Below are 19,102 nucleotides of genomic sequence, written 5' to 3' on the forward strand. Positions count from 1 at the left end.
GATACAAAAAGTATGGTAGAAGTGGGTGCTGTTTCACAAGAAAACGCAGATAATTTTAACAGAGAAGAAAACGAAGTTAAGGTTGAGCAAATGGTAATAAGTAAAGAGGATGTGAATGATGATAATGATGATGATGATGAAAACAATGGTAATAACGATGATGACGATGCTAATGGTGATGATGGACTAACAAATTATAAGAACAAGTATAAAGATTTAAAACGCAAAATGAAATGCTTGTTATATGTAAGTTGTATCTGTTTCTTGCAGACCTATCAATAAGGGGAGACGATCACTCTTGCTCACGCAAAGACTCACCCAATTCTGAAAAATTAGAAACTAACTGAGCCATTAATTGCTCCCCTATTTCCACAGAAAGTTTGCCTGGCTGAGCAATATCAATTCAACTCACATGAAATCAATGTTATCATTCTTATTATTTGCTTTAAAAAATAACCAAAATATATAAAAAATATAAGCTAAAGTAAATAAAAAGATTTTTTAATAAAATATGCGTTTATAAACTTATTCTATTTATTCAGGTTGCTCTCCCAGTCCAAATTATTGTAACCTTGGGCAAGCGATTTATTGCTCAGGTTTCATTTTCTTATTGATAGGCTTGTTCTTGTTAAATTTACCTTCCTCTTAATTAAATTGGATTTATTGATTAAAGTTTACTGCAATTTAAAACTTACATCCAACCAGAAAACAAGAGCTTAAAAATTGTCCATGAAACTTTTTATTGTTTGAAAATTTTGATTGGTTGTCAAGATGTTTGACTTCGAAGTTTTGATAATTTATTCTAATTAATGCATGACATCATGTGTTTGAAAAAGTGAGGTGCTGTTTTAAGGGTTTCTCTTTCTCAAGGTATGTGATATTACCTATCCAGTTTAGTATTTTTACCTGAATATTAATATTTAATTATCCTGATTGTCATTCATACCAGGAATTTTTCTCCGCATTCGACTTATAATGTCATAATTCTCCATATCTCAGAAACTATAAAGATTTTTCCAAAAGATAAAAGGATTTATAGACCACTTATAAAGTTCTTTTAAAACCAACTGGTTTTTTAACTTAAGCCTAAAAATTTTTGTTGTTGCAACAATGCTTTCGTATTTGTGATTTGATCCAGTTAGTCACAGTCTCTGTGATAATATTGCATTTTCTCTAGGAACAAGAATGTTTCTATGAAGAACTGAGAAAAGTACAAAGGAAATGTTTGCGAGTGAACAAAGACAAAAGGTTGGAAAGTATTTATGCTAATAAAATGCTGTTTTAGTAATGTACATATTTAAGAGAAAAATAAAGCCACTGTTTCTGCTCACTAAAATATATATTTGTTCTAAACAAATGTTCAAAATTTGTAGTTTCTTTTCACAATTCCAATTAAAAAGTCTCTTCGAAAATTTCAGTCTAAATCTCAATCCCTTTGAAAAATGTAAAAACTGAATCTAATGACTCCTTATTAAACACAATGAATGTGTTTAATAAGTTGTTCCCGTAAAGAGAAAGCAGCAGGGTTCAGTCAGTTGTAGGCTTTTCTCTGTTATTTACACTTTCCATAATTGTTCTGGTGTTTTTTTTCTCCTGGCACTGTTTTTTCTTTTATCTTTGATTGACACTTTTAATATGACTAATAATTATTAAACAGCCCAATTTCTAGTATATAGTTGTAGTATATACTAGAAAATTATATATACTGTGAACAATTATAATATATACTAACGTCCGCAAAATTTTTAAACCCTTACATCTTATTAACCACTCATCAAGTCGATAAAACCTGTGCAAAAATCCACTAAGGCAGGATAGAAATGAAAAAAAGAAGCGTGATTTGAATTGACATCACCACCTCGTTTCCAAGTTATTTGGCGTCAAAGTTTTTCAGTGCACTGTAATGGCTTCACTTATTTAATATAAGATATTGACGTTAAAGTAGTGTTATTGACGTTGCACCGTAACGTCATAAAATTTAACATTTCAGACAAACTTTTTCGGCAATATCAAAGGAAAATGAACACATCCGCGTTGCCTGTTACGGACAGACAGTCTCTGTATTATTATGTAGACTGACACTTTCAATATCACCAATAATTATTAAACAGCCCATTTTTCAGTATATACTTGTTTGGTTGTTTTAAGATATACACCAAAAATACCTAAACAAATGTTTAAATATATAACGAGAAAGAAGATTAATGCAACAATACGCTCTAGAAAATGCAAAAATAAATAAAAACATCTTCTTTCTTAAATATATTTGTTATAAAAAGAACACACCTGTGAAAAAAGATTCGTGTTATTGTATAGCTATATACAGTTATGGTTGTTGGTTGCACTCATTCTCTTGAAAAATAAAACTCTATAATAATAGCTGTTGTCTGTCTGTCTGTTTGTAATGGTGTTAAACTACGCACAAATTCTTGATGCCACAAATAACAAATCTGATATAGTTTTACGACTTTGCTGTGACCGGCAAACTTCTGTAGATTTTCCATGGGCTAAACACTAGTTAAATAATAAGCATAGGTATATATGTCAAAACGTTTTCAACTTTAGAAGAGGGAAAGCATAGTTTTATGTATGTATACAAGGATATAATACATTGTTGAAAAGTTATAATATTTTTGCTTACTGTTGTGGTGACACAAGCTTTCATTTTCTTTGTATGGCTTGTCACAATAGTGATATATTTTGCTCTTTGTAGCTTTTTGCTTGATCGCCTGCTGCAATATGAAGAACCAGAAGACTCTTCAACAGGTGCTCAATATACATAGTTTTATTTTATTTTTGCCATTTTCCACATAATGCATATAGTTTAAAACATTTCTATATGTCTCTTATACTTATAAAATTAATGGATTTGGTTTTTTGTGTGGATTTGATTTTTTTTCACTTTTTTCTTTTTTTAACTATTTTGTTCTCTTGACAAAGAATATTACAACTTTCTCAGCTTCCATTATTTCCAGGAACAAAATAACTTTTATTTTACTGTTGTTTATTCTTCCATTTCTTTGGAAATTATGGTTTTAAAAATAATCCTTGGCATCGTAATTAACTTTCTGCATTTAGATGAAGAAATGACTTCGTCATCTGAGGAAGAAGATCTCTCCGAGGTAAGTTATAGAGATATGTGTGTTCTTGGCATGTTTTTCATAAGAGCGTAAGTGCAAACACTGATACAACATTCTCATATGTTGCTATATTGTATTAGTACCTACAGCAGTGTATTATCTTCTTTATATCTGACGTTTTTATTGGCTAATATTGATCACGTGAGCAGGTGATATTTTCCTGTAGCGACTTGCTAAAATATACACACAAAATGGAAACAAACTTTAGTGAAATTTGAACACTGTCAAACGTCCAAATAAGATCCAAGTTTTGAACTATACTTAATTTAAGCTTTTGAGAGTACGATGAAATAGATTAATTTATACTGGAGCAACAGTCTCCTAAAACGAAATATGCTATAAAATATGAAAACAATACCATTAATAAGTTTTTTCAAAGCAACATGATGGTCATAAAAATAGAGACTTCGTCAGAAGCTACTAATCAGCTAACAAAACGTGCCGTTTCCAATGTCTCACATTAGCAACCTCGGATGTTTGCATGGACATCATTGTGTTCTGTCCATGACGCCACAACCTCGGTCGCTATTTTTAAGGTTCCATATAAAAAAAGCATGTAGTCATCTTGTACGATTTAAGTGCCAGCATTTTGATTTTTCCAGAATTCATTAAAAGTTGTGCATTAAGGTAAAGTTCTTGTGAAAACGTTTTGGAATCAAAATATTATTTTTACTATTCCAAACACTACCTTGGGTTGAAAAGGCAGAGAGATAAATAGATGAGAAAACTTTGCTTCTTCCTCTATTGGTGATTCCTGTTTTTATCTTACATATAGAAACAAGTTGAAGCACCCAGCAACAGTAGTAAAAAAAGGTAAGACTTTACCAGTAAATTCTATGAATATTTTTAGTGGAACGTCTTATGGTGCCTAAATTACATATATCATTGGCGGTACAAAGAATTTAGGGTCATTCCATGTTAACAGAACCAAATGCTCTCATGTCTACCAACTCATATTTTTGTTGAAATTGTTACCACAAGTTTATATCATTCAGTTATGAAAATTCTAATTTTTTTTAGTGGTCCCAAGGACATGACTTTCAGAATTTTTCCTCATTTTGGCCATTTCCCAAAGTACACAAGAATGTACATTTTCCATACTTCATGTACTGAAACCTCACGTAGCTAAGTCAACTCTGAATCTGGTGCATTTGGCACTGATTGACATTGAAATAAAAAATATAACTTAATGGAACAACTAAACATTTTAACATGTTATTTTTTTTATAATATTTATATAGTTTACTTTTCTGACTATTTTGTTGTCACAGAATATGAAAAGTAAGAGTTACTATACTTTTTTTCAGCGCATCTAAAATTTTAAAAAAGTCGTCACCAAAAACTGCTGGAACCAAGTCAAAAAGTGTAAGTTAATTATCACGGAATGCTGAAGTGTTATATTTCTTCACCACTGTATTTGTACATTCCATGCAGGGTACTTCCGGAGCAGATAAAGTGCGATGCCGAAAGATGGACAATGTGAGTTTTTTTAACTTCATAGTTTGTGTTTGTCCAGTGTTTTTAATCGAATAACTCGTGTCCCAAAATGATAGACTTGCGTTATCTTCTCTTAATTTTATACTAGTTTCTAAGAAGTGTTTCACAACTTAAGTCTTCTACAAAGTAACCTGAAAAATTAGGACCCACCTAGAATCTCCTTAATAATCTAAAATTTAAACAAAACAACGATTCCTTTTACAATCCCGTGAAATTATTATTTTTAATCTGTGGTAACTAGCTATCACAATACGGTTCAGGTCATTTCAACAATTGCACAGTGGAAAATCTTCTTCCTTTGTCCTGTTTAAGAGGTGGTTTTTAATTCACAGCAGGGCCAAACGTGATATCAGGAGAACAGAGATTACATAGAGACACCACTACAAACAGAGCACTAGTTTTTACAATTTCTCTGCCTTAACTATTTCCGCCCTGTTGCAGTAAATTCTTTATTTTTTAAATTTTCTGTTGTAATAAGTATGGTTAATAAATAGCGTTCTGTTGCTTTTTAATTCTAACATGCATTATTTTCTTATACGTAGGGCAAACAATGTTCCAAGTTGGTTAGCACCAAGGTGAAGTCAGGAATATGTTATGCACACAGACAACAGTTGAATACAGAAAAGCAAGGTACACTGTTTTCTAATATACTTTGTTGTATTTAGGGTAGGTCTGCTACAGCTTATACTCTTGGTAGCCTTTAGGTAGGGAGGACAACTCCAAATTTCGAAACATTTTATTAAGTTAAAAATCTTTTCTCCCACCCCCTCCAGCCATTGGCAATCTTTTTCAGACAAGAATAGCCTTTCCCGTTAAGCACAACTTTCAAAACAGTACTTAACGGGTCTGCATAATCCTAGCAACTATTTTTTTAAAAATTGATAGTAACTTTTAACATTCTGTCACTAATCCGTGGACTTTATTAGAAGTGATTCTTGGAGTCTCCTTTGTATTTGATGTCTTACAACCTTTGAAACTGTGTATTAAGTTTCTGTCTTGAGAATATTGTCCTTTGAAACACAAAATTATTCAAAAAAATTCAGGGTAATTAGTTTGAAAGTTTTGAAGTTTTGTTTTTTATGATTTCTACGCTACTATTTTTAAACTTTTGTTGTTGTTGTTTTTCCTGTTGTCTGGGTTTGGTTTTGGTTTTCTTGGTGTTGTTGTTGTTGTTGTTGTTGTTGTTGTGGTTTTTACTGATAATATTGAACATTTAATTTACTGTTTAGATGCTTCCTCAAAGGTGACACCGTCTTCAAATACTTCACCGAAAAAGGCTCCTCACGTATGTATGCATGATTAATTTCTAATTTTAAAATGAGCAACAGAGAGTAGTGCTATCAGGTAAAAGGAATGAAAATTTTGAGTAATCTAAAGATGATTATTTGAAGATTTTGAGTAGTGAAAATTTAGTTAGTGAAAAAAGGAGAAAAAATGATTCGTATTTTAAAGTTTTGCGAGATAAACTAATTCCAAATATTTCCTAAATCACGAAAGTTTATCTTGCGAAGTCATAATATCAGTGTTGATAGTCATCTCTGTACGTGTCTTCTTGTGCTTGGTTGGACTGACTCATTGTTCTAGGTACCCGTTGTTTAAGTTAGCGACATGGCTTATATGTTGGACCAAGTTTTTAATTGGGTCGTGTTACTTCTTGCAAGTGCTTCTTTAGCTAGTTACCTACTGCGAAATTTGTTGACTTACTTTACCATTATGTTAACCTGCATTGTCTCTGTTTTTCAGGTTAAAAGGAATCCTCCGTCTAAACAACCTGGAGGAAAAGATATTGGTCAAATAAGGGAAGCAATGGAAGCGGGGTATATAGTTTAATACTTTGCACAATTGTTATTTTGATCCAAATTAAATTTTCTTATGTGCAGAAACTCTGTAATGTCTTCATCGTGACTTCATTGCTAGGAGCAATATTATTTGCGTGTGTTTAATTTAACGGTGTAAAAAATTAAATTTGGTGTGAATTTAATTTGGAGAAAGCGAAAACTCGTTAAATTTGGTGTGAATTTAATTTGTCGAAAAAAAACTCAGTAAATTTGAAAGTATGGCAAATCTAAAATACTCGTTACATACATGTAATTTTTTGACTGGTGTGGTTTTAATAAATCGAAAACTCGGTAAATTTAAGAGCTACAATTCTCTTTATATACACGTGGGTTTTTTATCTGCAGGCTAAATATAAAACTGAAATTTTATTGCGCGACAGAGTTTTTTTTTAGATCTATTTGCTGAACCTTTAAATTGAAAGATGTGCTTAACTGTGTACAAAACGTTAAATTATTCTTTAATTTTAATTCTGCGTTGATTTAATTTGGCATGGCAAAGAAAAATAAATATTAACGTCAACCCGATATGGAGATTTCAGACTAAAATGGCCAATTTATTTTTGGGCCAAAATTTATGCCAATGGGATATAAAATCAAAGAGAAAACAGGTTCGTTTCAACGCCATTTTTTCTGCATAACAATTTCCTTCTTTTCTTTTTTTTTAACTGCGAATAACAGAAAAACAATGAAAACATACTTGCATGCTAACTTTTTCTCATTTTCCCATTACAAACAAGTAACATAAAAACCTACACCTATCACATACAGAGAAGTCATCTGTATAGTATAGCGGCATTACTTAAATTTCGCTACATTTATAAAACTTTCTAAGCCTGATTTCTGATTTTTTTTTGATTTTTTATTTACAGCTCTCATCTGTCTTCATCACCCAGTCCTGGCATAGGAGGCGAAGACGAAGACGGCGACCTAATTATTGACGTTCCTCAGTAAAGGAAAGTTGACATTCTAAATAATTGATAACGTTACAAACAGTGGCTAACCTACCATTATGATCAAGCCAAGAAACTTCTTTAAATGACTAAAAGCAATCGGGTGAAACTGTATATATTGATGTTTAATATTTCACGTAAAACTTTATGTTAACAGAGACTTAAGAAATAGAGAATTGATGTTTTAAAAAAGTACGTTTTTGCGATTCGTTTTGTCCGTGAGTAATACACATAAGATTAATTTAAGTTCCTTCCGCAAAGTAGGATGCATTTTACTGTTTTAAAGAGACTGCATATCTTCTGACCTGCTTGTGTTTCTTAAAGCGAGACTTGTTGGATTTAAATTCTGGACTGGATTTATTTAATTTTTGTAAATGTAGTGTGACCAATGAGTATGTTTGATGTTGGGAGAGATTAAAGGTACACGTATTTTTATAGCAGCTTTGCTAAACTGTTTTAAAATTACACTATATTAAATTAAATGTTCCGGTTTTCCGAAGACTATCGTATTTAAGGAACAATAGACATATTTATGGAACACTTCATTTATTTCGATTAAGCGACCGGGAGCTTCATTAAAAGTCTCGTTTCGTAAAAGTTGGTCAATGAGAGAAGGGGGAGGGGTTCTTAATAAGAAATCACTTGTCTATATATTTTCTTTATCAAAACTAATTATTTAGAAACAGTTTGCTTCATGCACCTTTTCTTGAAATCGAAAAAGATGATCAAAGATTAATAATATATACTTTCCTTTTTTATCAAAATGTGTCAGCGTTTACACGAAACGGTCGTTTCAGGATTGTTTTTGTTAAAACAGACATCCAGTAACGGTACAACGGTATAACTGTACAATTTTAGAATTCAAAAAAAGTATCTAACGCTTAAACTTGAGTTTTTCTTGTCGTTGGATGTATTTCTTCTTTTCTGGAATAATATACCCATTTTTCTTTCTTTTTGAATTTGAATTTTTGAAGTATATACACCATTATGCGATGTTTTGTGTAAAAGTAATGACGAGCTGTAGTAGCAAAAAGTCTTAAAACATGGCGCATTTAGGTTTGTTTTTTTGGCTGATATAGCACCAAAGCCTGGTGTGTTTATATTCAAAGAATATTTCTGAACTGAAGCTTTCCTATATGTCTTCCTAGCGTGGCTTGTTTGGAGAGCGACGTACATGGGATCGTTATTTTTCCGAACCTTTTCAACAGGAAATGACGTCATGTCGTCATTTTGAGGCTCTTGTTTTCCGTCCATATTACCGACGCCTTTTTTGAAGCCTGTTCTTCCATCGCTCTTTGTTCCTATTTTGTAATCACCACGCTTTCTGTTGCCGGCTAAAAGCAAAGGAGACATACGGTGTGAAGGGGAAATCATTTCTGACTTTTTGAATTTCTGGTTTACATCCATATTAACATCAGAAATGACTCTCATTCCGCAAAATATACTTTGGAAGTCGTGCATAATGAATTTAAAAGTTCTTCGTCCTGAAGTTACGTCAAACGATGTTACTTCTCGCACGGGTTGTAAATGATTAACAGATACTTCATTTAAAGGGGCGTCAATAGGGCGTAAGTTAGAGGGCGTCATTGCTTTTACCTTGATACTATTTGCGTATTTTGACATAGATTTGCAATTCCTGTATGAGTGACCAGTAACGCCACAATTAACAGATATGAGTGGATCTTCTGTATTTTTCTTTTTTTCAGGAACTGTTATTTTGGAAGGTTTTCTGATGACGGCGAAAAGTGTATATGTTTCACTTTTTACGTTTTTATCTCCCATTACGTTGTCATTCATGTAACGGTTGCTCTTTTCTGTTGCCACACCGGGTTTGTTGTGTGTCGATAACACCGGATCATTTTTTAAGATTTTATCTTCCATCGTATCATCGTTTGGGTAACGATTGTTCTTACTCATTGCCGCCCCTGAAGGTTCCTTCTGTTTCGATAGCACCGGATCATGTTTCGTGTTTTTATCTTCCATCAGAGCGCCATTTATGTAACGATTGTTCTTACTCATTGCCGCGCCTAAATATTCGTTCTGTGTCGATAGCACCCGATCATTTTTCACGTTTTCATCTTCCATTGTATCGTGATTCAAATAAAGATTGTTTTTACTCGCCGCTACACGGAAAGCTCCGTTATTACTTGATATCACTGAATAATTTTTTCCGTTTTTAATTCCCATTGTATCGCCATTCATATAAAAATAGTCCCTACTCTTTGCCGCGCATAAAGGTTCTCTCTGTATCGATAGCACCGGATCATTTTTCACGTTTTTTTCTCCCATCGTATCGCCAATTAAGTAACTATAGTTCTTACTTAATGTCGCACCTAAAGGTTCGCTCTGTATCGATAGCACCGGAGAAAACAATTGCGTAAGTAATTCGTTTATTTCATCATTTTGGTAAAGATTGCGTACTTCCTGCTTCTCAGTTCTTATCCCATTTGCTACCCACGAGGAAGAGCCGGGATCGGAGTACTTAAAAACAGAGTTTTTTTCTTCCATCTTTTGTTGCTTGTGTTTTTCTTTTGATTGCAAAGAAGAATAAAAACCATCCTCGATAAATCCATTTGATTCTCCATCGCTTTTGCAAGATCTGTTTTTATTCGCCGTATCCTCCGGATAACGGTTGTACGAAGTCGCCGAATTTCTCATTTCTCTCCTACGCAGAGAGGAAAAGTAGTCGTCTTCATTATTCTGAATAAGAACCTGCTTTGTTTCTTGCATTGCTGTAAGCTGGAGATACTTTGTGTTACGCCCTGTCGAGTTAACTCGAAATAATTCGGTCGAGTGATCAACGTACACGTTAACTCGATAATTACTATTTCTGTCTGTTTTTGATTGCAACTTGTTCTTTCTTTGTTTCCATGGCAACAACTGCTTTCGCGATATAGGGAAACACTAAAAAAAATAAGAAGGTTAAAGATTTATCATGAAAAGCAGCTGCCATTTATGTCTAGTGTCTGAAATTACGTCAGAAATTTAAATGTCTACTAAGTCAGACCAATCCGGCTGTAATTGTAAATGTTTTCAGCTTGTTTTGAATTTTTAGCCCATTAAGAAATGTTTTTGACATTTGTTTTTTTAAAGAAACATTAGCTTGTAACATCGTTTCCAGGACTTCCTGCTCTTTAGGTGAGAATATAAGGGTGTTGGGTTGAATTGCATAGCAGTATCGTTTTTTTGCTCTTGCAAACGTAACGTTGTGGATCAAATTCATTTCTAAGGCTTTTTGTTTCACACCGGCACTACACTTATTTAAAAGTCTAGCGAAATGGCAGTCTCAACGTCACATACAAAAAAGAGATAACAGGCCTGGCATCGTGGTTGTGTGTTCTCAATTTATTTTATACTGTATCAATCAACCTCATCCCCAGGGTTTTGTCGCCTCTAAGCCGTTATCAAGAGTAAAATTAATAAAAAAAGACTAAATGCCCTGGGAACGCGACTGTCTGTCCGATAGGAAGTTATCTCCATTATTAACATTCGCCAAATTATGGTAGCTGCGAGTAGCGATGGAGCAACCTCGTTCCCAGTGCATCTTGTATCTTTTCTGACCCCGCTCGCCGTCCCGAGATACAAAAGAGACAACAGAGACAACGAGGTTGGCGATAGGGAAAATCCAATAGATTTTTTACGGGCTGCTGATTAGATAAGAAACCTAACAACTGAGTTTAATGGAAAATGTAGCTTTAAGGTCTTACGTTAAGGCTTTATAAAAAATATTAGCTGCAATTCTTTCAAAAACGTAACCTCATCCAGCCTATTTCAGTAACATTTTAACGTCAAATCACAAAAATTAATCGCTGTTGAATTATTTTTTTTTACGATCATCTGAAAAATAATACCGGGGAAAATTAGTGCCATTAGCATCCTCGTTCCCGGGGTTCTTGTCCACGCGTTGACAGCAAAAATACAAGAGAACTGGGAACGAATTAGTAATAATGTGTTTCTAATCGAAGGGAAGAAGCATGACAAAACGAAATAAATGTTTCTGACCTTCACCATTTTGCAGACGCTTAACTTCAACATAAACTCCGACACCAATTTTTTTTACATATCACTGCGTTTCCATGTCGACTTTTAGCATATTTTTTACTTGTCAAGTTTACAATATATCTTATCGCTAAAATGAATTATTTTTATCTTTTTTATAATCCTCAGACAGCACTTGAAAAGCTCTAACCAATTAACCAATTTTTACAAAAGATATATTTTTCTAATTTGTCTATTGTTATAGTAACATAATAGACCCTGGGTTACAAAGCTTGTCAATATCACAATTTTATTTTGTTACAGAAAACTTGGTAAGCTAATTTAAAAGGTTTTTACCCTGTCTGTGTATCTAAGTAAAACCGCTGAGAAATCCCTTATTCACGCCAAGTTTTTAGTTCATTTTTTCTCTTGATAACATATGTGTATATAGTGTTAACTAGCGTATAGTTTCAACAAAGTATTGTCCTGACTAGCATCCCGCAGCCGAGCAATTATTTTACAGAATGACATTTAAACAAATCAACCTCGTTCCCAGGACATGTTGTCTCTTTTCTATAACCAGGACGGCGTCCTATCGCCGTCCGATGTCAGAAAAGATACAAGATGTCCTGGGGACGAAGCTGTAAACCATTATGTCTAAGCTTCGCAATTACGTTAAGCCTTATTTCTAAAACAGTATTAGCTACGATCTGCGAAAAAACAACATTGGATATAATTTCGAACAACGTGGAAGTATCCGGGCGCGAATCTTTTTTGTTCACGCGAATTGCGATTTCGTGCGTACGCTTACATCACTCCAAAAAAATGCAAAAATATTTTTTGCATGCCACTCCTACAATCATGGTGCACGAAGCCAACCTCGTTCCCAGGGTTCTTTGTTCTTTTCCAGAAAATCTTGAACAGCGAGAATGTTTCCATTTTCTATTTTTTGCACTAGGATAACGGAGGTATCTCTCAAAGATATTGAGCCATGCGTTAATAAAACATCCGACACAGTCACAGTCTGTTTCTGACCATCTGCGATTGTCAGAAAGGGAAAAGAGCCCTGGGGGCAAGGTTGGCACGAACTTGGTCTTTGATCAAGTATTTCACACCGACCACGATATGTATAGTCAGCGACGCTGTACAAAACAATGTTTACTCCTTGTGAAGTTTAACACAAGAGTTAGAAAAATATTGCGCAGATGAGAATAGCAGTAAAAAGAAAAATACAATTCTTTTCCACTTCAATTTTCATTTTGTATACAAGGATAGCGGAGATATCCTCTAAGGTATAGCAAGATTTTGAGTCACGCATTAATTAAACATTCGACAAAGTCGCGGTCAGTTTATCTCTGCCCAACCTCGTTACCGGCGCCTTTTTTCTCTTTCTGACATTTAACCTATTTTAACCTATATATTTTAAATTTAACCTATTTTAACAATTAAATCGACTAGTGTAGGAAGGACGAAAGAAGTCGTGAAGTTAACCGATTTTACCAATTAAACCGACTAGTGTACGAATATTAAACAATATGAATTTTGACATAGCATCGGCGATGTCAGTTACTTAATTAAAATTACATGGCAGCGTTATTAGAATTTTAGTGGTTATTGAAAATATGTCCATCTAAATATACTTGGAGTTTGATCCGCCTTAACTTCTTCTAGAGAGACCAAAAACAGGCGCGATGCGCGGAGCCGGGAAAATAATTCTAATGCGCATGCTCAGATATTAAACGCTGGATGGTGCTGGCAAAAACATGCCCTACTTGAAACCGGCCTTGGTTCACAAAAACACGTTGGGTATATCTCTATTACACAATACACATAGCTAAAAACCCGTGAATAACGTAAAAGTATAAATTTTTTCAAAGGTCGCGATTTATTAAAAATAAAATTGCACATTTTGTTTTCTCAAATAATTTATAGTCCGTTACGCAAACAGTTTGTTGAAACAGGACTGCTTTGTGTTTTTATTTAGCCAGAATTGCACATTGAATAATGTCGCATCAAAGTGTGCTTTCAAAGTAGTATTAAATTAAAAACGCATCTATTTAACTAAAAATCAAATATTTGACAAAAAATTGCGTGTCAAAATGATCGCAACCTTAAAATTTCGGCTTTTCACAGTATGTAACACTCTTTCTGGTATAACCTAGTCCAATTTATAAAATTTTTCAAACTAATATTGAAACATTTAAGTGGACACAAAAAAGACATATTTGATCGTCATGGCGACACCTAGATTTTGATCGTTGGACTACTAAAGATCATTCTTCGATGACTGTTTAGGTGTAAACCGAAATATTTGCACACTGCAAGGAACTTTGATTGCTTTCTAACATTTTCCGAGAAGTTCACGCAGTTTTGGGAACGGCTGTCCGGCAAGAAGTTGTTCAGTCACAGTTCAGTTCCATTAATGACATATCCACTGTTATGTCATTAAACCTGTCGCCTTTATATGCGCTGTCCGTCTGTTGTCATGCAAATATGACTATAATTTTTTTCCTAACGACCAGTTTTTTATAAGAATATCAAAATTCTAACCAGGCTGGCCATTATTCTTATTTTTGTTGTTTTAAACGATGAATCTATTGTTTTTAATCATTGTTATAAAACATATTTTTATAAAAAGCGCGTAGTTAAAGTCTAAAACTTTTCAGAACATTTTAAGATTCAAACTAAAAACCTTACAAGAGATCCTGGAGATTCTTATGAAAAAGAATTGCCTGAGAAATTGGAAAAAGAAATCACTCGACGTCAATTTATCAAAGCTTACCAATAAAAAAAGTGTTTCCTCTTTTCCTCTCTACGTTGGCGATCAGTTATTTCTTTTCTTCACCTTTTTTCTCTGCAAGCAAAAAAAACTTTTTATACATTCCTATTATATTTATTTCATAATCGCTTTTGATTGATTTATAGACAAGATGATTATAAAATATTAATGCTACAAATAAAAAAAAATATATATATATATAAAAAAGAAGAATTATTGATTATAATAAAATTCATTTTAGTTATCTCATTTATAACTTCTTCGCTTTTCTCATACGATTTTTGACATGGTTAAATGCCGCGTCTACAATTTTATGGATAAATTTGTTGATCCATCAACGATGCTTTTACGAGCCGAAAAAGTATAAAAAAAATACACCGCCACAAAAAATTCAGCCTCTCGTAGATTTCTTCTTTGTTACGAAAACCGATCTTAGCTATTTCAAAATAAAGACGGAATAATATTTCCTCAGTTTCTATTTTCAGGCTCACCTCGTCCCCAGTGGCAGATCTAAAATCCTTTCTGAAATTTTAAAAATCCAATGACAAGATTCAACTGCACACACAGTCCAAATATAAAAAGTTAAATTTAGCTAGAATTAATGTTTCACCTCCAACTAGTTAGTTTATGACATGTTAATTTCCAATTATTCAATCGAATGAAATCAAATATAAAAAGCCGTTCGTTTTTGTAAAAAAAATAAAAAATGTGCGTTCAAAAAATACGTGCTCAAATATTACAACGTATAAAAATTGCTTTAACAAAAAATACAAGTAAAATACAATAAACCATTTTAGTTTGTGTGTATAAAAATAAATATAAAAAAATATTTATTATTGTATCGTTGCGTTCAACATTTGCTAACATTAAGATAAAATAAAACGAGTTTGAAAGTTAAAAAGTATTTAATTGATAAGCTTTTCGTACACTAAGTACATCTTAAGACTATATAGTTATTTATATAGTCTGAAGATAACTTATTTTTACCAATTTAACTTATTTTTACCAATATTTGGTAACATGTAATATAAAAATTCCGTAAAATCTATTTATAACATAAGGATGGTACTAGACTTTTCATTGCAGAAAATCAAAAATGCAGCTCAATGTTACCAAAAGAAGCAATTTAGAAATGAACTATTTTGATTAATGGTAACTTTGACGTTTTTCAACTTTGGTTGAATTTGGGAGATTTTAAGGGTGTTTAGTTAAGAACAATGCATTTTTGAGAACAAATGCCGTTCAACTTTGCTGTATTCACATCAAATAAGGAGATTCTTTAACTCTTCTTAAATTTTTCACTATTACCATTTTCAACATTTCCATTTTCTGCAACGCTGTTGGCATCTAAATAAATAACCAGTCACTCGTCTCTATCACCCCCATGGTTCCTCTCCACCTTAAAATAGGATAAAAAAATACATACATGCATTCGAATTATCTATAAGATAACTGGTCATAGATCCATCTGGTCACACATTTTTGACTAAAGCATCAGTTGTAAGGTTCATTTCCATGATTTGTGTAAACGCGAAAAAGATTTTGTTTTTTAATTTACCTTGGTCGACGGTCAACTGCGTTTCTCTTCTGTAGCCGGATTATATCCGGTCTGGCTCACAACATTCCCGTGTAGTCCTCCCGTAATTGTATTTGAAAGACCTATAGTTCGCCAAAAAAAGACAATATTTATTCAAAATGAAGATAACTGGTCATAGATCAATCTTGCCACACATTGCAAGGTATATTTCCATGATTTGTGTAAACACGAGCAAAATTTTGTTTTTTTTAACTTACCTTGTGAGTTGGTCAGCGGCTGCATTTATACATCTTGATCATTTCTGGCACGAACTGCTATAAAAAAACAAATAAGCATCAAGAAGACGCACCATCACTAGTTATCTTTTATACTTATGTTTCGGCTTCGTTTAAAAGCTTTTTTCACGGTTTTGTTATGCAGGCTAAGTATCTTCTTATTGTGGTAACATTAGAAACGCTATCCAAATAAGAAGATTGGTTGGGACACTTTAAAAGAAAATTGTTTGAGTAAGAAAGTATATAGCCTTGACATTTCTAAGAAAAAGCACAAAGGTAAACCAAGAAAGGCGTGGCAGTAGGTAATAAGGACAAACTTGATGGAGAGGAATTTGAGTTTGGAACTAACATTCTGGATCAGATTTGAAGAAAGACATTAATATACTTCGTTTAACCCATGATAGCATGGAAAACAGGCGTTAAAAGGACTGACAAGGAAGATGACGATAATAAAAGTATGGAGATAATTAGACTAGGTTCATAAGCTTTTAGTAAAACTAGCAAAAAGAAGTTTTACCGACTTCTTAGTCGTGATTTTTTGAACACCTGCAAATAGGAAAATATAAAATAGTTAAGCTTGATAAAACATTAGTCTTATCAAGCTTAATCCAAATTACTGGTGAAAAAAATCGTTCAGAAGAAGTGTTAAGTTTAGCAATTACCATTTTTGAGTGTATAAACACAACAGATTGCAGTAAAAGCAATAACCGCTAGAGCAATAACCGCTAGAACAACAACCAGTACTATCATAATAGAATGCATAGGCATCCAGCTTGAACACAACTTTTCTGCTGAGTAGGAAATCTAAACAAAAAAAACTTTTTTCTTAGCAAAAATACAGCGATAAAAAAAATGTTTCTACGGAAAGGAACAGCATTTTACAAAGCTTTCTGTCCTAAGCAATGAATTCAATATGTCTGAGGGGTAAAACAAGTACAAACATTTGACTGAATTTTTGTCGTTGTATTAACTAGTAAGGTAAAAGACATAAATTGTTGCTGACATAAATTATTGTAGCATCAATTTTTGCGGATTTTGCTAAAAACCGCAAACATGCGTGTCGCAAAATGTCATCTGCCTTTATGAATCGCAATAATTTATGTCGCAAAAATTAACAAATTATAACGCAATAACTTATTTCACAAAATGTATAGTAGGCATTAAAGTCGCAATAATTTATGTCGGAAAATCAACAAATTATAACGCAATAATTTATGTCACAAAATGTATAGTAAGCATTAAAGTCGCAATAATTTATGTCGAAAAATCAACAAATTATAAAGCAATAATTTATGTCACAAAATGTATAGTAAGCATTAAAGTCGCAATAATTTATGTCGCAAAATCAACCAATTATAACGCAATAATTTATGTCGAAAAATGTATAGTAAGCATTAAAGTCGCAATAATTTATGTCGAAAAATCAACAAATTATAACGCAATAATTTATGTCGAAAAATGTATAAAAGCAATAGAGTCGCAATAATTTATGTTGCAAGAATTTGTCTGCAACAATTTTTGCCCTAAGGGATACTGTCCTGCAATTTCATCAATATTTCTTGAAATCTTTAAATTAAGAATATTGCTTTAAGGAGACATGATACACCAAAATCGTTTTTGGTCAAATTTCTGATTTTCATATCAATGGCAAGTTTATAATTCACAGAATAATTATTCTAGCGTAGATAAAAAAAAAATTGTCGAAATTTAGTTTAGTCGTTGCCTGTACTGTGTAGAGGTAGAAACGCTGATCAAAATAATGTATAGGATTATATGTTTTCGAGGAACGGGTAAGGAGATATAAGGGTTTAAAAAATTTGCTGACTTCAGCAAAGTTCCCGCAAAGTTAAATTTTTTTTTTGGAAATTTATTTACCTGTTGCCTTCATCGTACAGATTTTGAAACGCTGATCAAGAAAACGTATAGGATCGTGTACTTATGACAAACGGTTATGGAAATATTGTGGTGAAAGGTTTTATGATGACGTCATTAACCCGTCCATTCCGAAACGGATTCGGGGACCCAGGTTTGGGAAACTTACCCAAATTGGTCCCAGATGGTCCCTAGTTACCCACGCTGTGAAAAAGACTGATGTCATCACCTGGTTTCCAAGTTATTTGGCCTCAAATTATAAGTGTACTGTAACAGCTTCATTAATATAAATTAGGATATCGACGTTAGAGTAATGATATTGACGTCGCGCCGTAACATAAAAAAATTTAACATTTCTTTCTTTTCTTTTCTTTTCAATTTATTTAAAGTCGATTATTCACATATTTACAATAGTTTCCAAAAAAAAAGTAATTAAGAAAACTAATCTAAATCGACTAAATTTTTTTATGTTTACAATTAAATAAAATCATTTTTTATATATATATAAACAATAATAACAACAAAGTTCTATAAAGGGACCTTACATTCATCACAGTTACATTTAGATCCGTCCCACATTTTAATCATGCTTTTAAAAACTTTAAGGTTGTCACATCGTTTCAAATGTGATGGTAGGTTATTCCAAATCTTTGGTCCCAGGGCTGATAAGCTATTAGTTCCAAAAGTCGCGGTCCTTTTCCTTGAGACTACCAAATTATTTGTATTTTGTTCTCTAACTGTCCTACCGTTATCATTTAAACAAAATATATCTTTCATAAAAAGAGGGCTGCTGTTATTTATAGTTTTAGAGATTTCTATACACAATGACCGTAAGCGATTTACATTCATGTGACTCTTGCTGGAATTTTTAAGTAAATTTTCGTATGTACTTACCGTATCATTATACAGAAATCTTAATGCTCGTTTTTGTATCATTTCGACTTTAGATAAAGATTTAGAAGAAGAAAAATGCCATATAAGGGAACAATAATTGAAATTTGCGTAGATAAAACTTTGAACTAAAATATATTTTGCTTGAAAGGATAAGAAACTTCTAAATCGAAATAAGGCATTTAGTTGGGCTGATGCTTTGCGACACAAATCACTAACGTGTCTGTCAAAATTTAATTTATTGTCTATAGTCACACCTAGTAATTTCACGTTATTTTCACTTTCAATAGTTTTATTTCCTATATTAAATTTTAGACCTAAATTATCTGCTTTATTCTTTGTCAG

At 32.8% G+C, this 19,102-nt stretch overlaps 3 protein-coding genes across 11 annotated transcripts in view; 1 reads left to right on the forward strand and 2 right to left on the reverse strand.

The window, feature by feature from the left end:
- LOC130622969 (uncharacterized) lies at positions 1–7,631 on the forward strand. The gene is made up of 11 exons (XM_057438433.1): positions 1–246; positions 1,178–1,248; positions 2,714–2,766; positions 3,079–3,122; positions 3,916–3,953; positions 4,448–4,505; positions 4,575–4,619; positions 5,180–5,267; positions 5,867–5,922; positions 6,381–6,454; positions 7,345–7,631. The coding sequence occupies exons 1-11, from the start codon at positions 13–15 to the stop codon at positions 7,424–7,426; spliced, it is 843 nt and encodes a 280-aa protein (XP_057294416.1). The 5' UTR covers positions 1–12; the 3' UTR covers positions 7,427–7,631.
- LOC130622967 (uncharacterized) overlaps positions 7,525–19,102 on the reverse strand; it is a 22,912-nt gene continuing 11,334 nt past the window's right edge. For 4 of the 9 annotated variants that reach the window (XM_057438427.1, XM_057438426.1, XM_057438425.1 and 1 more), the window contains 5 exons: positions 16,657–16,798; positions 15,977–16,033; positions 15,741–15,841; positions 14,186–15,581; positions 7,525–10,329 (listed from right to left, as the gene is read on the reverse strand). In XM_057438427.1, the coding sequence (XP_057294410.1) occupies positions 8,287–10,155 (1,869 nt within the window). In that variant the 5' untranslated portion in view covers positions 10,156–10,329; positions 14,186–15,581; positions 15,741–15,841; positions 15,977–16,033; positions 16,657–16,798 and the 3' untranslated portion in view covers positions 7,525–8,286. Of the gene's footprint in view, positions 10,330–11,427; positions 12,062–14,185; positions 15,582–15,608; positions 15,842–15,976; positions 16,034–16,656; positions 16,799–19,102 lie in introns of those variants that run through there. The other 5 variants (XM_057438430.1, XM_057438431.1, XM_057438429.1 and 2 more) reach the window with 5 other exon arrangements.
- Positions 16,519–19,102, reverse strand: part of LOC130623090 (uncharacterized) — a 6,366-nt gene continuing 3,782 nt past the window's right edge. Inside the window, exons 5-6 of the mRNA XM_057438589.1 lie at positions 16,657–16,798; positions 16,519–16,540 (exon numbers count right to left, since the gene is read on the reverse strand). Coding sequence (XP_057294572.1) covers positions 16,519–16,540; positions 16,657–16,798 — 164 coding nt within the window. The remainder of the gene's footprint in view (positions 16,541–16,656; positions 16,799–19,102) is intronic.

This window comes from Hydractinia symbiolongicarpus, chromosome 13 (genome assembly GCF_029227915.1).
Source record: "Hydractinia symbiolongicarpus strain clone_291-10 chromosome 13, HSymV2.1, whole genome shotgun sequence".
In the NCBI taxonomy this organism is placed as follows: Eukaryota; Metazoa; Cnidaria; class Hydrozoa; order Anthoathecata; family Hydractiniidae; genus Hydractinia; species Hydractinia symbiolongicarpus.

Bases quoted from the DNA above. Each gene is read 5' to 3' on its own strand.
- LOC130622969 (XM_057438433.1), top strand. From the start codon at position 13: ATGGTAGAAGTGGGTGCTGTTTCACAAGAAAACGCAGATAATTTTAAC. The intron at 3,954-4,447 runs GTAAGACTTTAC...ACTTTTTTTCAG, and splicing joins AGCAACAGTAGTAAAAAAAG to CGCATCTAAAATTTTAAAAA. The intron at 5,923-6,380 runs GTATGTATGCAT...TCTGTTTTTCAG, and splicing joins CACCGAAAAAGGCTCCTCAC to GTTAAAAGGAATCCTCCGTC.